General features: G+C 46.7%; 2 protein-coding genes across 2 annotated transcripts in view; one reads left to right on the top strand and one right to left on the bottom strand.

Moving 5' to 3' along the window:
• Positions 1-11099, top strand: part of LOC111960587 (mitogen-activated protein kinase kinase kinase 10-like) — a 32370-nt gene extending 21271 nt beyond the window's left edge. The window contains 11 exon segments of the mRNA XM_070438347.1: positions 1151-1331; positions 2585-2657; positions 2659-2740; positions 4837-5012; positions 5241-5487; positions 5758-5880; positions 6141-6279; positions 6452-6564; positions 6719-6969; positions 7211-7739; positions 8331-11099. Of these exon segments, the coding sequence (XP_070294448.1) occupies positions 1151-1331; positions 2585-2657; positions 2659-2740; positions 4837-5012; positions 5241-5487; positions 5758-5880; positions 6141-6279; positions 6452-6564; positions 6719-6969; positions 7211-7739; positions 8331-8788 (2372 nt within the window). The 3' untranslated portion in view covers positions 8789-11099.
• Positions 11100-13994: 2895 nt separating this feature from the next.
• The window catches only part of LOC111960586 (tetratricopeptide repeat protein 9B-like), a 29800-nt gene continuing 21992 nt past the window's right edge, over positions 13995-21802 (bottom strand). The window contains exons 2-3 of the mRNA XM_023982654.3: positions 19145-19327; positions 13995-18928 (exon numbers count right to left, since the gene is read on the bottom strand). Coding sequence (XP_023838422.1) covers positions 18834-18928; positions 19145-19327 — 278 coding nt within the window. The 3' untranslated portion in view covers positions 13995-18833. The remainder of the gene's footprint in view (positions 18929-19144; positions 19328-21802) is intronic.

Here is a 21802-nt window from a genome sequence, read left to right as displayed (position 1 = left end):
CACAAACACACAACCACCAATGTGCATGCTGACCGACAGACAGGCAATATTGCCTAAGTGCTCTTGTGACATATACAGTATGTTATCATGCCATTGAACCCAGAACATTGTTGATTGACCTGAAATAGAATGTGAGAACGGTATTTGATGACGAGTGGAGCCATCGGGAGATTAAGAAAAGGACATTTATATAGTCAAATCTTGAACAGTTGAAGACTCAATATATACTGTATGTACTGTACTTGACATGACCTTTTAGTTGTGTGTGTTTGGACATTAGCTGCCTGTCAGCATAATAATGAATCTTATGGGCACACCTGTGTCACGTGAGCCAGGTCTCTCTCTCTGTGTGTGTGTGTGTGTGCGTGCGTGTCTAAACAAAGACTTTGCTGTGTGCTGTGCCTCTCCCCGCCTCCCTTTGCATACGCCTGTAGATAAGCAAGTACAAACCCCATCCTCCCTCCCTCCCTCCCAGCACTGTGGACAGTGTACACTCCAGATATTTCCATAGCCATCCCTCACGCGGAAATGGAGGAGGAAGTGCAGGGAGAAGAGAGGACAGGAGAGTGTTGAAAGGCCAACAGGAGAAAACGACTCACCCAAGTCACCTAGAGACTTTGGAACGATTGCTTCATTGTATGGAAATTCTCAAAGCGGAGTTGCTGGGTACAGTGCATAACGTCGGCGAGGCAGAGACCTGAACACTGATGTGACCATACCTTTAGCCAATAGTGCTATATATTGAGTGTAGACCTGAGGAAAMTACAGGTTCATGACAGATATGGCCTATAGCCTATTAGAGGAATATGGCCAGGTGACTAGGGTCAGATACTGGCTGATAATCCCCAGGATGCACTGCCCTTGAATCACACACTTAACCTGAATTGCTTTTGTCAATAACCACACCTTCTATCTATGTGTGATGGTATGGTGTGCTGTGTAAAGTGCTTTGGATAAGGGCCTCTGTTGAAGGACAGGTTGTAGTACAGCTAGTGGTATGGATGACTTACACTGTACCTTTACTCCTCCAACCAAACTCAACCCATCTCTCCCTTTCTGTTTCTCTCTCCCTTCTTCGCTCTTCCCCCTCACACCGTCAACCCCTTCCCCCCCACCCTTCTCTCGCCATCTTCTTTCCTCTCCTGCTCAGTCTTGATCCTGGAGCCCATTGAGAGGGAAGATCTGGGTGGTAGGACCCTGAAGATCACAGATTTTGGCCTGGCACGGGAGTGGCACCAGACTACCAAGATGAGCGCGGCGGGCACCTACGCCTGGATGGCCCCCGAGGTCATCAAACTCTCCCTGTTCTCCAAGAGCAGCGACGTCTGGAGGTACAACACTCTGTCATGTAACTGTACCGTTTTTTTTCTTCTACTGTGGGACATGTAGTACACACAGCATGGTGCACGTGCAACACCCACAGTCAGTAGCTAGTGTCCTTGTTCTTTCAATAATTAAACTATTCATACCCTCAGGGGTAATTTATATCCTCAATATATAAACTCAGCAAAAAAAAAGAAATGTCCTCTCACTGTCAACTGCATTTATTTTCAGCAAACTTAACATGTGTAGATATTTCTATGAACACAACAAGATTCAACAACTGAGACATGAACTGAACAAGTTCCACAGACATGTGACTAACAGAAATGGTATAATGTGTCCCTGAACAAAGGGGTCAAAATCAAAAGTAACAATCAGTATCTGGTGTGGCCACCAGCTGCATTAAGTACTGCAGTGCATCTCCTCCTCATGAACTGCACCAGATTAGCCAGTTCTTACTGTGAGATGTTACTCCACTCTTCCACCAAGGCACCTGCAAGTTCCCGGACATTTCTGGGGGGAATGGCCCTAGCCTTCACCCTCCGATCCAACACCTCTGGTGAGACAAAACTGCGACTTGTCATTGAAGAGCACTTTTTGCCAGTCCTGTCTGGTCCAGCGACGGTGGATTTGTGCCCATTGTTGCCGGTGATGTCTGGTGAGGAACTGCCTTACAACAGGCCTACAAGCTCTCAGTCCAGCCTCTCTCAGCCTATTGTGGACAGTCTGAGCACTGATGGAGGGATTGTGCGTTCCTGGTGTAACTCGGGCAGTTGTTGTTGCCATCCTGGTACCTGTTCCCGCAGTGTGGTGTGTCAGATCTGTTACCCGATCCGTGCAGGTGGTACACGTGGTCTGCACAGCGAGGTTTCGTAGTCACGGTCGCCCTTGTCGCTGCTTAGGCGTCTCCCATGAGGACATTGCAATTTATTTCCTGGCCACAGTCTGCAGTTCCTCATGGCCTCCTTGCAGCATGCTGTTAGTGGCTTAACTGACCGTTTTCACAGGTGCAATGTTCACTAATAGTTTATGGGTTCATGAACCAGCACGGGAAACAGTGTTTCAAACTTTAAATGAAGATCTGTGAAGTTATTTGCATTTTTAGTACGAGATCTTTGAAAAGAGAGGTCCTGAAAAGGCGTGGTTCTATTTTTTAGCTGGTTAGTAGGTACATAAAGTTTGTGTTAATTAATATTGATAGTGTACATCATGCACCAGTACCAGGGATTTAAGCGGTACCCCCCCCCCCCCTCTCTTTCAGTTTCGGGGGTGCTGCTATGGTGAAGCTGCTAACAGGAAGAGGTTCCGTGACCCGTGAGATAGATGCGCTGGGCCGGTGGCGATTACGGAGTGGCATGACAACTGACCCTGCCCGTCCCCTCCACCTGTCCCGAGCCCTTCGCACTCCTGCTGGCGGGTAAGAACCAAGATGGTTGCCTGTCAGCCCAATTTCACCTATTGATTAGAACCAAGATGGCTTCCTGTCAGCCTGTCAATCTATTATTGTTGGTGGTCAGAGTGAGAGTACTGTAGGTTCCCCTCCCAGTCAGCCAACTGGTGATTTCATAGGCTCTCGCTCCACTTCTCTCCCCACTATTTCCATGCATTCCTAATGCTCTTTCTCGCTTCATCCCTCTCTCCCTCTCCTTTGTCTTATCCCTGTTCATCCTTTAATCTCTCCTTTGTCACCCCTCTCTACTGTGTCTGCTCTCTGTTTACTCCTCTTTCTCCCCTCTTTCATCTCCTCTTTCTTTTTCTTCAGCCCATCCTTGGACTTGAAATACTATCTGTCGGTCTATAAACAATTGTTTGGGATCTGAGAGCAATTGGTGCTACAGAGCAATGCGGTCTGTTCAGTGGTGTAGGTGGTGGGGAGACATGTACATCTAAAAGACCACCACTGTACTTTGTTATTTTGAGAATTTACACTAGTGTTCAAAAGTTTGGGGCCACTTAGAAATGTCCTTGGTTTTGAAAGAGAAGCATTTTTTTTGTCCATTAAAATGACTTCAAATTGATCATAAATACAGTGTAGACGTTGTTAATGTTGTAAATGACTATTGTAGCTGGAAACGGCAGATTTTTAATGGAATATCTACATAGGCATACAGAGGCCCATTATCAGCAACCATCACTCCTGTGTTCCAATGGCACGTTGTGTTAGCTAATCCAAGTTTATCATTTTAAAAGGCTAATTGATGATTAGAAAACCCTTATGCAATTATGTTAGCACAGCTGAAAACTGGCCTCCTTTAGACTAGTTGAGTATCTGGAGCATCAGCATTTGTGGGTTCGATTACAGGCTCATAATGGCCAGAAACAAAAACCTTTCTTCTGAAACTCGTGAGTTTATTCTTGTTCTGAGAAATAAAGGCTATTCCATGCGAGAAATTGCCAAGAAACTGAAGATCTCATACCGAGCTGTGTACTACTCCCTTCACAGAACAGCGCAAACTGTCTCTAACCAGAGTAGAAAGAGGAGTGGGAGGCCCCGGTGCACAACTGAGCAAGAGGACAGGTTCATTAGAGTGTCTAGTTTGAGAAACAGACGCCTCACAAGTACTCACCAGTCTCAACGTCAAGAGTGAAGAGGCGACTCCGGGATTCTGGCCTTCTAGGCAGAGTTTCTCTGTCCAGTGTCTGTGTTCTTTTGCCATCGTAATCTTTTCTTTGTATTGGCCAGTCTGAGATATGGCTTTTTCTTTGCAACTCTGCCTAGAAGGCCAGCATCCTGGAGTCGCCTCTTCACAGTTGACATTGAGACTGGTGTTTTGCTGGTACTATTTAATGAAGCTGCTAGTTGAGGACTTGTGAGGCGTCTGTTTCTCAAACTAGACACTATAATGTACTTGTCCTCTTGCTCAGTTGTGCACCGGGGCCTCCCACTCCTCCTTCTATTCTGGTTAGAGCGAGTTTGCGCTGTTCTGTGAAGGGAGTAGTACACAGCTCGGTACGAGATCTTCAGTTTCTTGGCAATTTCTCGCATGGAATAGCCTTCATTTCTCAGAACAAGAATAGATTGACGAGTTTCAGAAGAAAGTTATTTGTTTCTGGTCATTTTGAGTCTGTAATCGAACCCACAAATGCTGATGTTCCAAATACTCACTAACCTAAAGAAGGCCAGTTGTATTGCTTCTTTAATCAGAACAACAGTTTTCAGCTGTGCTTACATAATTGCAAAAGGGTTTTCTAATGATCAATTAGCCTTTTAAATTATAAACTTGGATTAGCTAACACAACGTGCCATTGGAACACAGGAGTGATGGTTGTTGATAATGGGCCACTGTACGCCTATGTAGATATTCCATAAAAAAATCTGCCGTTTTTAGCTACAATAGTCATTTACAACATTAACAATGTCTACACTGTATTTCTGATCAATTTGATGTTATTTTAATGGACAAAAAATGTGCTTCTCTTTCAAAAACAAGGACATTTCTAAGTGACCCCAAACTTTTGAACGGTAGTGTACATTTAAGTCATATTGACTCAGCCTCCTCTTCCCATCCCCAGAGTGCTGGAGCCCTAACCCCCACAGTCGCCCATCCTTCACTAGTATCCTGATGCGACTGCTGGCCATCGAACAGTCGGCCATGTTTCAGATGCCCCTGGAGTCCTTCCACTCTCTGCAGGAGGACTGGAGACTGGAGATTCAGCAGATGTTTGACGAGCTCAGGGCCAAGGAGAAGGTGAGANCAGCAGATGTTTGACGAGCTCAGGGCCAAGGAGAAGGTGAGAGGAGCCCACACGGTCATGTGGGAATGTTGTCAACATCCCTCACAAAGTGTACGTTGCAAAGTGCTGTTGCCTTGGCAATGTGAAGATCCTCGACAGGGTGTTATGTTGCTGTAACATTACATCTACATTTTTGTTCCAAATGCTCCATTTCCTTGACATGCCCCTCTTCTCTCCTGTAGGAGTTGCGTTCCTGGGAGGAGGCGTTGGCTCGTGCGGCCGAGGAGCAGAGGGAGCAGGAGGAGCAGCTGAAGAGGAGAGAGCAGGAGCTGGCTGAGAGAGAGATCGATATCGTGGAGCGTGAACTCAACATCATCATCCACCAGATGTACCAGGAGAAGCCCAGGGTCAAGAAGCGCAAGGGCCACTTCAAGAAGAGCAGACTGCTCAAGCTGGGCAGAGATAGCAACAGCATCAGTCTGCCCTCTGGTGTGTGATGGAGGGTATTGCACCCAAGCATTTATCCTATTACTTGAATAGGGCATAATTATTTTTTCTTTCTATCCTTATTAGGATTGCAAAATTCCAGTAACTTTCCCAAAATCCACCGGTTTTTAAGAAAGACCGGTTGGAGGGTTCACGGATTCCGGGAATCTTCCAACCAGGATTTCTGTGAAACCAAGCAATTTGGGGAAAGTTACCGGAATTTTGGCTGCCAATCAGTTGACTGTAATCCCTCCCTGTTTTGTATGTACACAGGTTTTGAGCATAAGATCACAGTGCAGGCGTCTCCGAGCGTTGATAAGCGGAAACCCCAGGGCAGTGAGAGCACCACACCTCCAGCCAGCCCAGGGGTCATACCCCGCCTCAGGGCCATACGACGTGAGTTGATCTGTGGGGGAGACAGGGACAGGGGTTGAGGGGGACTGGAGGACAGAGGTCACACCAAAAGTTAACACCAGTTATTCAATTGTGGGGGATGCTATTGTGTCAATATAATCCGAACCAATATTGTGGATTCCCTCCCTAGATCTTGTATTCAAGTGAATAGGGCTACATTTTGTTATGTTCACGGCACAACAGGAAGTTGTGGATGATTTGTTGTGTTGTAATGACAATAACTGTGTTATTGAGCCCCTCAGTGACGCCTAGCGATGGCAATAAGACATGGGGCCGCAGTGCCGTGTGTAAGAAGGAGGACCTGGCAGCTAGCAAAAAGAAGGGACGCACCTGGGGCCCCAGCTCCACCCTCCAGAGAGAGAGACTGGGCGGAGAGGACAGGTAACAGTCATTGTCCAAAAACAGCCCCTTGATAGCCCATTCCCCTACCTGCCTGCTACCCTTTCAGATTTTTTTCATTTGCATGTCAGAATCATCTCTGACCATTATTCTGGTGAGTGTTTGGTGTATAGTACCAGTTAATAGTATTGACCCAATCTTCTTCGTCTTGCAGGTTGAAGTCGCTGGGCGACGGATGCAAGGTGTGGTCCTCTAGTGCCCCGAATCTGGGCAAATCTCCCAAACACGCACCCATGACCGTCGGCTTCTCTAGCCTCAATGAAATGGGTGGGTCTCTTCATTCATCACCATTTCTGCAACAGAAAAGAGATTGTAAAACATACTATGGATACAGAATCCGTCGGATTCGTGACTGATTGAAATGCTTTGTTCCCCTTCTCACACTCTCTTTCTCTTATCTTTCTGTCTCTCTCTTTGATAGAGGAGCACTGTGAGCTGGAGGAGTCGCCCGGTTCTCTGATGCCCCCAGAGCCCAGCAGTAATGGGTCTGTGGAGGAGGGAGGCCCCTCGTTGGGCGGGGTGGGGCCCGGGATGGGGAGCGGGCTGGGTTACCAGGACTCTCTGCGGCGCTGCAGCCAGAGGAAGAAGAGCGACCTGCTGCTGCTGGGCTGTGCCTCCCTACTGGCCTCTGTAGGTCTGGGGCTGGACCTGCTACAGCTGGGGAGACTACAGGTACTGGAGGGAGGGAAAAGGGTCTGTAACACACACAGAAGGACAAAATTACCCAAACCATGGGAAAAGATCCTCAATCCTGCCACCTGCTGTAGAGATTATCTTTATACATTGAATAATGGTTTAAACTCTACACCTGGGAGTTGACAAGGTCTAGTGTGTGTGTCAGTTGGCAAGATGCAACCGTAGATTGTACAGTAGATGCCAGTAAGAACTGACCAGTTTCCATGTGTGTGTCTAGGTCCAACAGGACGAGCAGGACCTTAGAGAGGAGCAGCGCAAGAAAAAGGACAGCATTTTCCAGCGAACGGGTCGCTTCCGCCGCAGCACCTCTCCCCCGAGCCGCGCCCTGTCCCTCTCTCTGTCCCGCCACCATGACTCTACTCTCCCCTGCACAGACCCCTCTCCATCCGTCACCCTCCTCTCCCTCTCCTCCCTCTCAGACTGCAACTCCACCAAATCCCTCCTTCCCTCTGACCTTGAGGACTTGCCGTTGACCCCCGGAGTGGGCGTCTCCCTCCCCGCGGTGCCCCCCGTCCCCTCCGTTAACCCCCTCCTGGATCTGAGGGCAGAGAGCTTCAAGAGGGAGCCCAATCAGTCCCTCACGCCCACCCACGTGTCTGCAACCATGAACAGGGGGCACAGACGCACCCCCTCTGATGGGGCGATACGCCCCCGCGCCCAAACCCTAGGGCACCGCAGGACCCCCTCGGACGGCAGCATGCCCATGCCGCCCCCGCCAGGGCCACCCACCCTCCCCCTACATGCAGGTGAGTGTGTTGGGACAGCATGATGTCACTATGAGCTTTTAATTGAAGAACAGGAAGCAATACACTGTGTACAAAACATTAAGAACACCTGCTCTTTCCATGACATAGACTGACCAGGTGAATCCAGGTGAAAGCTATGATCCCTTATTGATGCCACTTGTTAAATCCACTTCAAATCAGTGTAGATGAAGGGGAGGAGACAGGTTAAAGAAGGATTTTAAAGCCTTGATACAATTGAGACATGGATTGTGTATATGTGCCATTCAGAGGGTGAATGGGCAAGACAAAATATTTAAGTGCCTTTGAACGGGATATGGTAGTAGGTGCCAGGCACACCGGTTTGTGTCAAGAACTGCAATGCTGCGGGGTTTTTCACGCTCAACAGTTTMATGTGTGTATCAAGAATGGTTCACCCTCCCAAAGGACATCCAGCCAACTTGACCCAACTGGGGGGAAGGAGGTTACAATTGAACCTAAAATAAGACATGGCCTGTCATGGCCCATCCCTGTTAACAAAGTGTTCATATTGTTCTCCCCTGTTCTCTCCCTCTTCTCTCCCTCTGGTATCTGTATTTSTCTCTCTTCTCTCAGGTTACAGGGAGACCCTGGACATCCCCCGACTCTCTGACCCCTCCAGCCTCTTCCCAAGGGTCGTCCGCCGCAAGGCCCCCGYTCCGCCTGTCCCCGTCCCGGTCTTGGAGCCCCTGACCATCATCAGCCCCTTGGAGAGGCCCAAGACCCTGGAGTTCGCCCCCCGGCCTCGGCCCACCCCAGCCAGGGTGCGACCGGACCCCTGGAAGCTGGGCTCCCTGTCCAGGACCCTGAGCTCATCCCCGGGCAGCAGCTGTGACAGTCCCCTGGGCTCTGGGGACAGCAGTGCCAGCACCAGCGCGGTCAGGCCCAACCTCATGGACATGGATGTGGATGGACAGGATCTAGATGGCACCGTGCCGCTGTGTGAACAGCACCAGGCTGCACAGCTCTGTGGACAGAACTACGGCTARGCCACACTCTCCAACATTACTCTATATGGGCAACACTACTCCTAGTGCACACTTCAAAGACTCCTTAGTATGCCCACTTTATTCCTGGTAGCCAATCCTTTTGTGAACAGTACTTCTCCTCGAGTCCACTCTGAAGCCTACTTGTGCGGGCTGTACCTCTCTCCTGGTGGTCACTCCTAAGCCTTGTGCCCCCTAGTCTCCTAGTGCTCCTAGTACACACCTAAGCATCCGGGACAGCACTTGTCTTAGTGTCCCTTCCAAAGCMGCCCAGTGTGGGACAACATTCCTCTAAGTGACCACTCCGCAGCCTCTAGAGTCCAAACCTTTAGTGCCCTAGTGACCAGTGTGCCCTCCTAACCTTCCGTATATATTACCCGTCCTCTAAAAGGAACATGTAAGCCATTACGCTTCCCAGGCAGACACTTCTAAGTGCTCATCCCTATCCATCATTTCCTATAGTGGGACCCGTTCTGCTAAACCACTCCGCGGACTCTCTGCCTCTCTCTACGCAGGTGTCGTGTCTGTCTCTGCTCTCTCCTTCCCCAAAGACTAGGGCTGAGGCTTTGCCAGCAGTAGACACTTCGCGCCTCTCATCGGGGTTGGAATCGTTGTATGCTGACTCTTGGGAGTGCCCTTGAAGTGTCCATGTTAATAGTTGTTTTGTGGGGTTGCCCTGATTTGGTTACGAGAGCACCTCTGGGTGCCGTGTGAACCCTGCTGCCCCTCCTTCATAATTACATGTAGTCACGGTAGGTAGACGCTCAAATCCTGAGCGACTTCCAAATCAGTGCGTAAGTTGCCCTCTTATTGAGCGTCCCCTTCTATAGAACTAATGTCCACCTCCCTCACCTCCACATAGCATCTTCCTGTATAGGGATGGTGTCTGTCCTGCCCCCTCTCCCCAAAGGCCGTGACAGGAACAGGGAAGCCATTTTTAGCTCAACAGCACAATGGACAGGACTTTGCTTCCTCAGCTCTGTATCGGCGAATGAGTTTGATTCTTCTCAACGCTTGAACCATTCCAGCCATAGCCTGTTTAGCACAGCATTTTCTATTGGTTTGGCGAATTGTGGGTCTGTATGGGTGTACTCTGTGTGGGTGCGCGCGTGCGCTTGTGTTTTGTTACCGCATGTTATTTAAGTGTGAAGGATGTACTGAGGAACCAACAGGTCCCTTGTAAGAGAGCCGAAACAGGATGCTTTTCTCCCCCTCATTCWTTACCTTACGTCCTCATAGGGTTGCAAAATGTCCGGTAACTTTCCCAAAATTCCCTGGTTTACCAGAAACCCTGGTTGAAAGATTCCTGGAATAAGCAGGAAATACGAGAATCCTCAAACCAGGATTTCTGGAAAGCGAAGGAATTTGGGGGAAAGTTGCTGTAAATGGGAAACTCTATGTCCTCATAACCTGGAGTTTCTCAGCAAACGTCCTCTCTCCCACCATCATCACTGCTCTGTATAGAGCCCCTTATACACTCTGCTATATGGATAGTTTACTACAACAACAGCAGGTCCTCTGAGAGCAGAGGAGAACCATGGGAAATGAGGGTAAATCCACTTGCAATAAATGGTTAATGAATACTACCTGTTTTCTACAAAAAAAAATATTCCCACATTCCGTACCCCTGACTTCCTTTCCCTACCTACTGGATAGTGATACAGCATCATTGAAGGGAAAAAGGTCACAATCTTTGGTTAAAGAGCAATGATATTGACATTGACATGTCCGTGTCGCAAGAGTACAGACTGTGAAGGACTTGACACAAGGTGCTCGGGATGTGGACGGCGAATCGAGAGAACTCTGGATTCTCTCGCAGGCCCATGAGAGCACCATACTGTCTGGTTGCTGAAAGAAGATGAAGAATGACACTTTTTAATGGCACAGTTGGTCAAGGCTACATACAAGTATTTACTTGACTGTGTGCGGGAGTGTTTGTATGTATGTGTGTGTATGCGTGTGTGCGTGTGTTTAGTGTTATTATTTGTATGGGATGATATCAATCCCATAGGTAGAATGGTGAGCCAAACTCATCCTTATTCTCCTTGTGTGGTTAAGAACGCTCAGAGTATTTATTAAAATTATTGTTATAATTGAAATAATGATTAATTATTGTTATTATGATTCTCTTTACGGAATATCTGTATATATATATTTGTTAATATAACACAGACCAACCAAGAAAAACCGAGCAAACTACAGACTGACGTTCATGGACAGTGTGGACGGGCGGATGCGTTCGACCTGTCTCACTCTGTGACGTTCTGGGATACCTGACGAGAGAGGGACGTGTTGTTGACTGTTGAGGTGTGATGATGAATGATTTAATGAATGACAAAATAAAAGAGGAAGAGACGTGCTTGCTTTGTCTCTGCTGTTCCTGTCTCTCTCTCTCTCTGTCTCTCTCTCTCTCTCTCTGTGTGTCTCTCTCTCGCTCTCTCTCTCAAACTCTGTGGAGTTATATCCATAAGGTTGACTCTCTTGACATTATAATATACATTCTATTCTACCATAAGCTCTAGGGTTTGTAATAGCTGAACATTTACAGCACTTATTTTCAAGTAGCACACATTATACTGGATCTCTGTGACCAGGACAGAGGCCTGGCTGCAATAACAGTGAACCTCCGCTAGATGTCATCAAAGCTCATCACGATACGTCACTATTGTCCTTTACTTTGCCAAATACACTTACAAGGACAAGTATGGTACAGGTTGTGCTTTGTGATAATCATTTAGTTGTTCACAGGTATCTTTCAGGTTTTCTTCTGTGGCGTTGTATCCTCTGACATTATCCTTTGTCTGGTTGTTATGAGTATTACGAGATGGTGGCCCCTTGAGCATGAGACCACCCTGACTAAAAAGTCCCACAGGATCTCTGCAGGATTTTTTTTTGCCTTTGTGACGGAATTGTGAAGGTGACCTGTAGGAATGTTGTCTAATGTGTGACTCCAGCATCGTGTTAACAATGAAACATATCTGATATATTTACTTTACGTCTCAATATCTCAGACACCTGACTTAATCGAACAGGCTCATAGAGATGCGTTCTCAGCCCAGTTTGTACCTGTGCTAACGGCCGTCATTTGTCCTGATCTTGTCAACATTCTGATTGGTACCACATATTAGCCATTGCAGCTACACATGATATTAAAATGTGTCTCTTACCTATCCACTGTGTCTGCACTGTCACCAGATGTCCCTGTACGCAAATCATTTAATATATATTGTTTCAAAAGAACATCTATTCATTAATATTTTAAAATACTGATGCCATAAGTCAATGGTGCCGCCTGTCAATGTTTTTAGAGGGATGGATAATGATGATTTAAATAGTTTCACTGTCCAGATCAAATCAAATCACATTGATTTATAAAGCCCTTTTCACATCAGCAGATGTCACAAAGTGCTATACAGAAACCCAGCCTAAAACCCCAAACAGCAAGCAACGCAGATGTAGAAGCAGGGTCCATCTACACTTGTAAGATATCCAGACACAATGCATCTCTGACTACCTCAGGAGGTGGTCCGAAAGACTTGATCCCAATCTGACCACAATAAGTATTTTAATTGTCTACACCTGTCTAAAAACGTGGGGACAATCAAAATGTGGACAAGATCAGAACATGGGACGCATGTTAGCACTAGGTATAAACGGGGCTCGTGGCAACAAGCAGTGTGTGTGAAAGAGCATCATCAGCTGTTCGTTCAGCTAATCTGTGACATGAGGTGACATGAGTTAATAAAAACATGGAACTCATGAATATATTAATCGAAACTGAAAAACGAAATTAGGTTTTCTGAGAAGGCACAAATAACGATGCAAGACGGAATGTCAGTCAACTCACGCATACACACACACACAGTCCTGATCCATTTCACTGCTCTGTCTGTCTGTCAGTGCGAGCCGCCGATCACACACCGTTCCAGACGCCAGCCAGYTGCCTAGCAACCGCTCTTCACATCCATGGCAATGCTATTAAAAGCAACAACAAAGAAAAAAGGAAAAGGGACGATGGAAGAAATTTTGACTCAATAAGGATTTGTTTAGAAAGGTCTCATGTATATCCTCAATTCACCTCTGGGTTTCACCAGTGCTGAGGTCGCTGCATCACAATGCTTCTCTGTCCCCCGTCTGAAACCTAGTGACACAACACCTGCACGTTCGCACTCGCACACCCATTGCGTCTATATGTTTGTTCCTATTCCTGTTCCCCTGTTGTCTTCTTACTTCCTCCATTTCTTGCTCTTTTCTCGCTGTGCATATCTCAGCATGTCTCTCCTCCTTTCCTCCTCCTCTTTTCTCCCTCCATCTTTCCCCGAGCACCTCTCAGCAGGTCTATCCCACTGGGCACAGACGTCCATTCAACGTCTATTCCAACGTTGTTTCAACCAGTGTGTGCCCAGTGGGATATCTCTTCGCACCATCCCTCTTTCTCTCCCCCCTCCATCTTTCCTCCAACGCGTTTCTCAACATCTCTCGCTCTCTCCTTCACTCCCTCCCTTCYTCCCCCTCTCTCTGGAGCTCGGGGAGCCATTAAGCAGGGCAGTCAGTAGTAATAGACAGATTATTACCTTTGGAGGGAGAAGAGAAGAGGAGCGGGGGAGGGAGAGGGGTGGGCAGAGAGAAGTGTGTGTGTGTGTGTGTCGTTGTGTACCTCCTACAGTGAGGTAGCACCATGCACTCAGACAACCCTGAAGACAATCACATGGCACAATTATTTCTCCTTTTAAACTTTATTTATAGTCCTCATTTACCAATCAATAGTGCATTCCCGGGCTAGCAGTTCAATGTAACCAGTTATCATGTCCTCCAATGTTAATATTTAACGGACATTTCCTCACATGGTCCAATGGGAAAATGTACTTATAACCATGATGTACTCATCTTCAAGTCCTTCTCTCTGGTACAAGCAAACGAGAGAGAAAAGAAAGGAGACAGATGAGTTCTTCGTTGCTGTAGCTCATAAAGACCTCTACTGTTTAACTGGTTCGGTTCTCCAACGCCCACTTTCTTCAACGAGATCCACTGTCACTTTGTGGGGGTTTCACAGACTCCTGGAGGAGGTGTATGGACCTTCCCAAAACATGGGACAACAAATCTTAATGAAACATCTACACAGACCGACACAGTGACAGAGAGCCTGTGGTGCTTTTACACCAAACTCACTTTCCCCTTCACTTGCTGTCTCATCAGTTGATGAAATAACTCAATAAAGTAAAGCTTTTTAACAGCCATTTGTTTTTCTTTTCAGTTTTGTATTTATCCCCCACAATTGTTTCATAACCACAAAAACGACTTTGACATTTTGACAAACATGTACCTCAAATGACATCAAAGGAAAGAGATTTTTAAAAAAACAGAGCCCGTATTTACTTTCCCAGTCCTCTTTTTAGTTTGTGCTTTTGCCGTACGTTTTCAGAACTAGGCTGCTATAGAGAGGATGTCTCTCTCGATCTATATTTGTACAGACAGCGTGTTGTAACATCCTGCCCACAATAACTGGTCCAGGGTCATTCCACTGTTTATCTCACAATGGGTCATGTTAGGGCAGGGGTGGGAAGAACTTAGCCCTGACCTGTTTATATGTGTAGACAGTAACCGTAGACATGGAGCGAGAATGCACATTGGGACAACAGGATGGTGGACGGATGCATTGGAGATAGGACCACGGGGAGAAAACCTATTCCCAAGAGGACCATGCGTGAGGAGGGCCAGCTTAGCCAGCCATAGGGACTAATACAACACTACTGCTTTCCTGTTCTGTTTTGGAGCGACAGTGGTGAGGTTAAGAGAGTAAGAGACAGAGAGGTACACTACATGACCAAACGTATGTGGACACCTGCTCGTCGAACATCTCATTCCAAAATCATGGGCATTAATATGGAGTTGGTCCCCCTTTGCTGCTATAACAGCCTCCACTCTTCTKGGAAGGCTTTCCAYTAGATGTTGGAACGTTGCTGCGGGAACTTGCTTCCATTCAGCCACAAGAACATTAGGGATGCACTGATGTTGAGCGATTAAGTCTGACTCGCAGTCGGCGTTCCGATTCATCCCAAAGGTGTTTGATGGGGTTGAGGTCAGGGCTCTGTGCAGACCAGTCAAGTTCTTCCACACTGATCTCAACAAATAATTTCTGTATRGACCTCGCTTTGTGCATAGGGCATTTTCATGCTGAAACAGGAAAGGGCCTTCCCAAATTGTTGCCACAAAGTTGGATGCACAGAATCATCTAGAACTTCATTGTACGCTGTAGCGTTAAGATTTCCCTTTACTGGAACTAAGGGGCCTAGCTCAAACCATAAAAACAGCCCCATACCATTATTCCTCCTCCACCAAACTTTACAGTTGCCACTATGCATTGGAGCAGGTAGCGTTCTCCTGGCATCTGCCAAACCCAGATTCGTGAGTCGGACTGCCAGATGATGAAGCGTGATTCATCACACCAGAGAGCGCGTTTCCACTGCTCCAGAGTCCAATGGCGGCGAGCTTTACACCACTCCAGCCAACGCTTGGAATTGCGCATGGTGATCTTAGGCTGCTCGGCCATTGAAACCCATTTCATGAAGCTCCAGACGAACAGTTCTTGTGCTGACGTTGCTTCCAGAGGGAGTTTGGAACTCCGTAGTGAGTCTTGCAACCAGACGATTTTATGAGCTAAGTGCTTCAGCTTTCGGCATTCTAGTTCTGTGAGCTTGTGTTGCCTACCACTTCGCGCCTGAGCTGTTGTTACTCCTAGGCGTTTCCACTTCACAATAACAGCACTTACAGTTGACCGGGGCAGCTCTAGCAGGGCATAAAACTGACTTGTTGGAAAGGTGGCGTGCCACATTGAAAGTCACTGAGCTCTTCAGTAAGGCCATTCTACGGCCAATGTTTGTTGAGATTGCATGGCTGTGTGCTTGATTTTATAAACCTGTCAGCAACAGGTGTGGCTGAAATAGCTGAATCGACTAATTTAAAGGGGTGTCGACATATTTTTGTACATATAGTTGGAAATCAATTTAGAACTGTGTTTATTTTATTTTACCGCTTTTTCTCCCCGATTCCATGAAATCCGATTGGTAGTTACAGTCTTGTCCCATCGCTGCAACTCCCGTACGGACTCGGGAGAGGCAAAGGTYGAGAGCCGTGCGTCCTCCGAAACACAACCCCGCCAAGCCACACTGCTTCCTGACACACTGCTCGCTTAACCCGGAAGCCAGCCGCACCAATGTGTCAGAAGAAACACCGTACAGCTGGCGACCGAAGTCAGCGTGCATGTGCCCGGCCGCCACAAGGAGTCGCTAGAGTGCGATGGGACAAGGACATCCCAGCCGGCCAAACCCTCCCCTAACCCAGATGACGCTGGACCAATTGCACGCCACCTCATGGGTCTCCCGGTCGCGGCCAGCTGCGACACAGCCCGGGATTGAACCCGGATCTGTAGTGACACCTCTACCACTCGGTAGGGCTGGAACGGTGTTCTTAATGTTTGGTATACTCCCCCCCAACCTTATTGTTGTTACTGATTGTTCTGTTTCATTGACAATCCCGATTATTATTATATTTTTTTTTATTATGTTAATATTTTTAAGCATATCCATTTCCAAAATAGGCTTTGGCAATATGGACATTGTTACATTGGGCCAATAAAGCAATTCAAATTTAATTGAACTGAGATAGAAGTAGGGAGAGAGATGAGAGAGAAAGAGAGCGAGAGAGACGGGGGGAAAGAGGTGGAGAATGATAATCAGAGAGAGAGAGAGAGAGAGAGAGAGTGAGAGTGAGAGAGAGCGAGYGAGAGAGAGAGAGAGTGAGAGAGAGTTCTTGGTGGTTCCACACCATGTTGCTGTTACCCTGCTACCAAGGTGTTAACCTCCCCACAACCTCTTCACAACGCTGCTTTAACATAATCCCATCTCTACGGTTTCAGAGCGACATGGCATTCCTGCTGCGTTAGTGGTCCTGCTGGCCCATTTCTCTCTCCAGTGGAGCCTCTGGCTCATGCAAGTTTGCTCCAGGCATCGTGCTGCTGCCTCTCCAGAGTCTCATCGACACACTTTGGTCCCAATTCCCCTCATATTAGGTCACAGGCAAATGGGGAGAACTGTTATCGTTTTGATATTGTATTATCCACTCCTCTGATGTTTTTGGGAATTATTCTTCTCGTGGCTCACGTTGGCCAAGGCAGATGGCTGCTGCTGGCCCTAATTCCTTTCTGTATGGGACCATATAAGTCTCGTAAAATCAACCTATGCAAGATGCAAGATACCTTTTCAGGCTAAACTGCTGACTACTCCATTAACCAATTCCACGTGGGATAAATGGGAAATGGGGGCACAACATGCAATGTTAAAGAAAGCAACAAACCAGACATGATCCCTGGCATCTGGATTCAAAATGGCGTCCACTTGAGCCACACATTACCATGCAGGGGCTTGGCTTGCACATAGGGTGAAGGAAACTGAGTTCCATGGTATTAGATGGAGAAATTAAGCTCATGCTTTAACATTTGGTCAACTCAAACCTCTCCTTAGAACAGGGCAGGTACTTCTAAGTATTTCTAGAAATCCTAGCAACCCTATAGGCTTTATCAACCTCAATGGGAGTTGTCTTGAGAAAGTATGCAGTGGCATGATGGGTCTGTATGTGTAATATGACATTAGCTGGCCTTGCCCCAACCACAATCCTCACTCGTCTTGGTCTATCACTAGTGTTGTGTAATCTGCCTACAGAGACAGCACATTTTTTAATGTTTTTTTTTCATTTTTTTTTGCAACACTGATATCTATCAAAATATACACAATTAAATGGGAATCTCAAATGGCACACTCCTGATGATGGTTGAGACACTTCAGAAGGATACAGTATCTGTGATCGGATTCCCTGCACTAACACTGGCCAGAGTGTCTCGTGATGTCACTGATGTCTGGGAGGATTCAGCATTAGCGATAAAGGGCCTGGAAGTAGAAATTCAGAGTAGAAAGCAGAAGAGAACTCTGTGCAGCCAAGGGTGCTTGTTGGAACCTCAATCCCACTGGCTATTTTCCATAGTGACATCATTAGCTAGAAAGCAGGGGGGGGGGGGTAACAGTCTGACAACACAACACATTCCAGGGGGGATTGGACAACAGATTCAAGACACCAGTTCACAAAAACACACCAGTTAACAGCAGAACAGCGAGCCTGTTGGGGAGTTTGTTTGTTTTGTTCGTTAGAMAGAGAAAGGTCACACATTTTGCTTTATAACAACTAAGTACAATGTAATATCAACAGCAAAATAAAAAAACGATCAAAGGACAAAATTACAAACACTTGAATTAGCCCTTGAATTCAAAACAGTCCAGAAACTGAGACGAGACACTAAAAGCAGAAAAAAAATAAAAATAAGATTGAATATGAGCGCAAAGGCAGGCTTGTCTGAAGACTATTCCTGAATGAAAAAGACAGAGACGTAGCGTGCTAGCTAGCCTGATCTGTACTCTAGCCGGGCTGAGGCTGGGGGGGGACAGTCTCTCTCAGGGACAGTCTGGGTCAGTGGCTTTCAGACCTCCATTGTAATAGGGGGGGGTCAGAGTGTACAGTTGAATTGGCCTAACGTCTTGATGTGTCACACCTCTTCCTTTCTCCCAAACTCCTTCCATTGCCCTCCCCTGGTACCTTCCCCAACCCTGGACCTCTCCTCAGTCCTCACAACRAAAAAGAAAATAAGAAATTATACTTAATTTTTTTGTTTAAATTACACTTCTACTAAATTACGCAATGTTCTTTGTTCATATATTTTTTTWCATTTTTTTTTCATTCAGACAACCATGACTGTTTTGTATGAGTATAGTACAGCATTTCCCTTTGCTTTGTTTTTTTTTGTTGGCTTGGCAGTCGACATCTTGGGTACAGATCAACAGCACCTGGGGGAAGAAGAGAGGCAAGGAGGAGAAGAGAGGGGGAGAAACGGGGCTTTTTCTGCCCTGTTCTTTTACATGGTTGCAGCGCATCACTGGGGCTACTCATAAATGAGACTGGGCTCGATAAAGGAGGAGAGGAGGTCAGAGAGGAGATGTAGGATGGGTCATAGAGTAGGCCATAGTGACAGAAGCCAAAAGGTCAAAGGTTAGCCCAGGGCCTCTTTGCCGCTCTCTCGCTCCCGCTGGCCCTCCCTACTCATCTTCATCTCCGTCAACTGGATGTACCGCAGCACGTTTGTGTCTGTGTCACAGAGAGGGAGAGGGAGGGGAGCGAGAAAGGGAGAAGGAGAGAGAGAGAGAGAGAGAGAGAGCGAGAAATAAAGATAGGGGGAGATTATTGTTAGTGTTGTAGCTGGCATTAGGTGACATGTCCTGATAAGATTACACGAGTAAACCAGATTCTCTCTTCATTGACACACTTTGAAAAACGCCGACCGGCAGTACTGTCTCATCCTACCTGAGGGCTCGCGGTTCTTGGCGTCACGCAGGTAGCGCAGGGCACATTCGTAGTCGCCCAGGTGGTAGCAGGCGATGCCGGCGCGGTACATGGCCTTGAAGTGGTCCCGCTGGTGGCCCAGCACCTTCAGGCAGTACTCCTTCACACGCTCATAGTTCACCARCTCTGACTGCAACAGGCACGCTGCACAGAGACAGGGACGGAGGGGGAGTGAGAAAGTCACCTCAGTCATTTCTGTACCATCGTGTATTGCTTTGAAAATGTTGTCTGGTTGGCTCTTTTCGCGCCAGTATAGCTTGTCGGTATCGAGCTGAATTGAGAGAGAGGTGGTGGTGAAGGGGTAGGGAAAAAAACGAGTTTGGACAGCTTGGAGAGAGAGAGTGAGCGAGAGAGCGAAAGAGAGAGAGAGAGCTGACGTGCCACGCCTTTTATTAAACAGCTACAGCACTACTTCTTCGGGATGAGAGGGAGATATAAATAACTAGAAGCTAGGACGCTGCAATAAAAGATCCGGTCAATGTACCACACGTTCAAATAGAGAATTTAGCTTATGCTGTTGAGTCCATTTAAAAAGAGGGAACTGCTGTTGAACTAACCCCGGAAAAAGAGGGAGGAATCTAGCTAACTTAGCACACCTTGAGAGTGAAGGATTATTACTGTAAAGCTTTATTTTCCTGACGTGGCAGACATGAAGTGGAGAGAGGGGCATGAGATAAGAGAGAGAGAGAGGGGGGGGGGACAGCACGCACATTTGACCAACCAAAATCATGAGAAAACAAACAAGATAATTACTTGACACATTGGAAGAAACTAACAAAAGAGAAGAACTGGTGAAGATTTCCCTAAGAAGCTGTTCTGGGCTCTGTTCACAAACAGACCCAACAAAGCCCAGCACAGAAACACAAATAACCAACCAAATCATGAGAAACAAAAAGATTAATTACAAAACACATTGAAAAGAATTAACCAAAAAAACATAGAAACTAGATTGCTATTTGGCCTTAAACAGAGAGTACACAGTGGCAGAAATACCTGAACTGTACTGACCCAAACTTAAGGAAAGCTTTGACTATGTACAGACTCATGAGCATAGCTTTGCTATAATAAAGGCCGCGTAGGCAGACCTGGCTCTCAAGAGAAGACAGGCTATGTGCACAGTGCCACAATAGAGTGGAAACTGGTTGCACTTCCTAACCTCCTGCCAATTATGAACATATTAGAGACACATTATTCCTCAATTACACAGATCCACAAAGAAACAAACCCAATTTTGATAAACTCCATATCTATGGTGAAATACCACAGCAGCAATATTTGTGACCTGTTGCCACAAGAAAAGGGCAACCAAGTGAAGAACAACACCAATTGTAAATCAACCCATATTTATGTTGATTTATTTCCCGTTTGTACTTTATCTATTTGCACATCGTTACAACACTGTATATAGACATAATATGACATTTGAAATGTCTTTATTCTTTTGGAACTTCTGTGAGTGTAATGTTACTGTTCATTTTGATTGTTTACTTCCTTTTGTTTATTATCTACTTCACTTGCTTTAGCAATGTTACATATGTTTCCCATGCCAATAACGCCCTTGATAATGAATAGAGGGGGGGGGAGAGGCGGTAGAGAGGCATACAGTGATGTCCGAAGGGAACAACAGATAAAGAGACAGGTGATACGTGCAGGAGATAGTGATGACACTACTGAACAGGAAGGGTAGAGTTCAGAGAAATAGCACTTTGGAGACACTGTGTTTCATGGAGGTCATTAATCGTCTGGTGTGCCTTACAGCAGCACTTTCTACACACCACAACACACACACACACACACTTTAGTCCAGTGAAGCTTTAGGTATTGACGATGGCATCTCAAGGCTTTCTGATCACTCAGTCCTCTCCTCTCCTCCTCCTCCTCTCCTCCCTTCATACTTTATACCTCCCCGTCATTCATACTGAAGCCTGTATCGTACAAAGAAACTCAGTATTTTTTTTATATCCTCTTTCATCTGTACCTTTCATTTACATCCTCCCTCCCTCCCTCCTCTCCTCCCTCCTCCCTCCCTCCCTCTCCCCTGCACTGACACACAGACAGCTCTGTAAACAGCATAAGTCAGGGTCTATTAGCTGGGAGCCAGGGTGAGTCAGAGTGAGAGACAGGGAGGGAGGGAAGAGAGGGGACAGAGCCGCAGTGGGAGGAGGGAGGGGGGGGGACAGGGGGAGATGATAGGGGAGAGGTTACGCAAGAGGGGGATGTGTTCACAGGCTTGTCGACTTCCTGTAACTCACAGAGGTCTCTGGGATATGTGTGGTGTTTGTGCGTGCGTGCGAGCGTGTTTGTGTTTCTGCAATAAGCCAATGGACAACAAGATAGGATAAGGTAATGGGACCATGTCGATTACATCTAGCTTTGGGCGTCTGACTGCAACACAACGCATCACTCTAAGTAACGCAACATTCACCCAATAGATCTTACCCTGTTTGTGTTCTGAACTGACTAAAGATTGTAGGTAGAGACTTGCTACACAGATATTCATTCCTGGGTCGTTCCACGAATGTAGTACATTTTGGGTAGTGTAACTTGGTAAAAGAACTATTCATTTCACCATAATATTGAACATTCTGTCATAAAGAGCACATTTAACTTCATAAAAAA

The sequence above is a fragment of the Salvelinus sp. IW2-2015 genome, linkage group LG4p (genome assembly GCF_002910315.2).
Source record: "Salvelinus sp. IW2-2015 linkage group LG4p, ASM291031v2, whole genome shotgun sequence".
NCBI classification, from domain to species: Eukaryota; Metazoa; Chordata; class Actinopteri; order Salmoniformes; family Salmonidae; genus Salvelinus; species Salvelinus sp. IW2-2015.
This window is presented reverse-complemented; position numbering and strand designations above follow the sequence as displayed.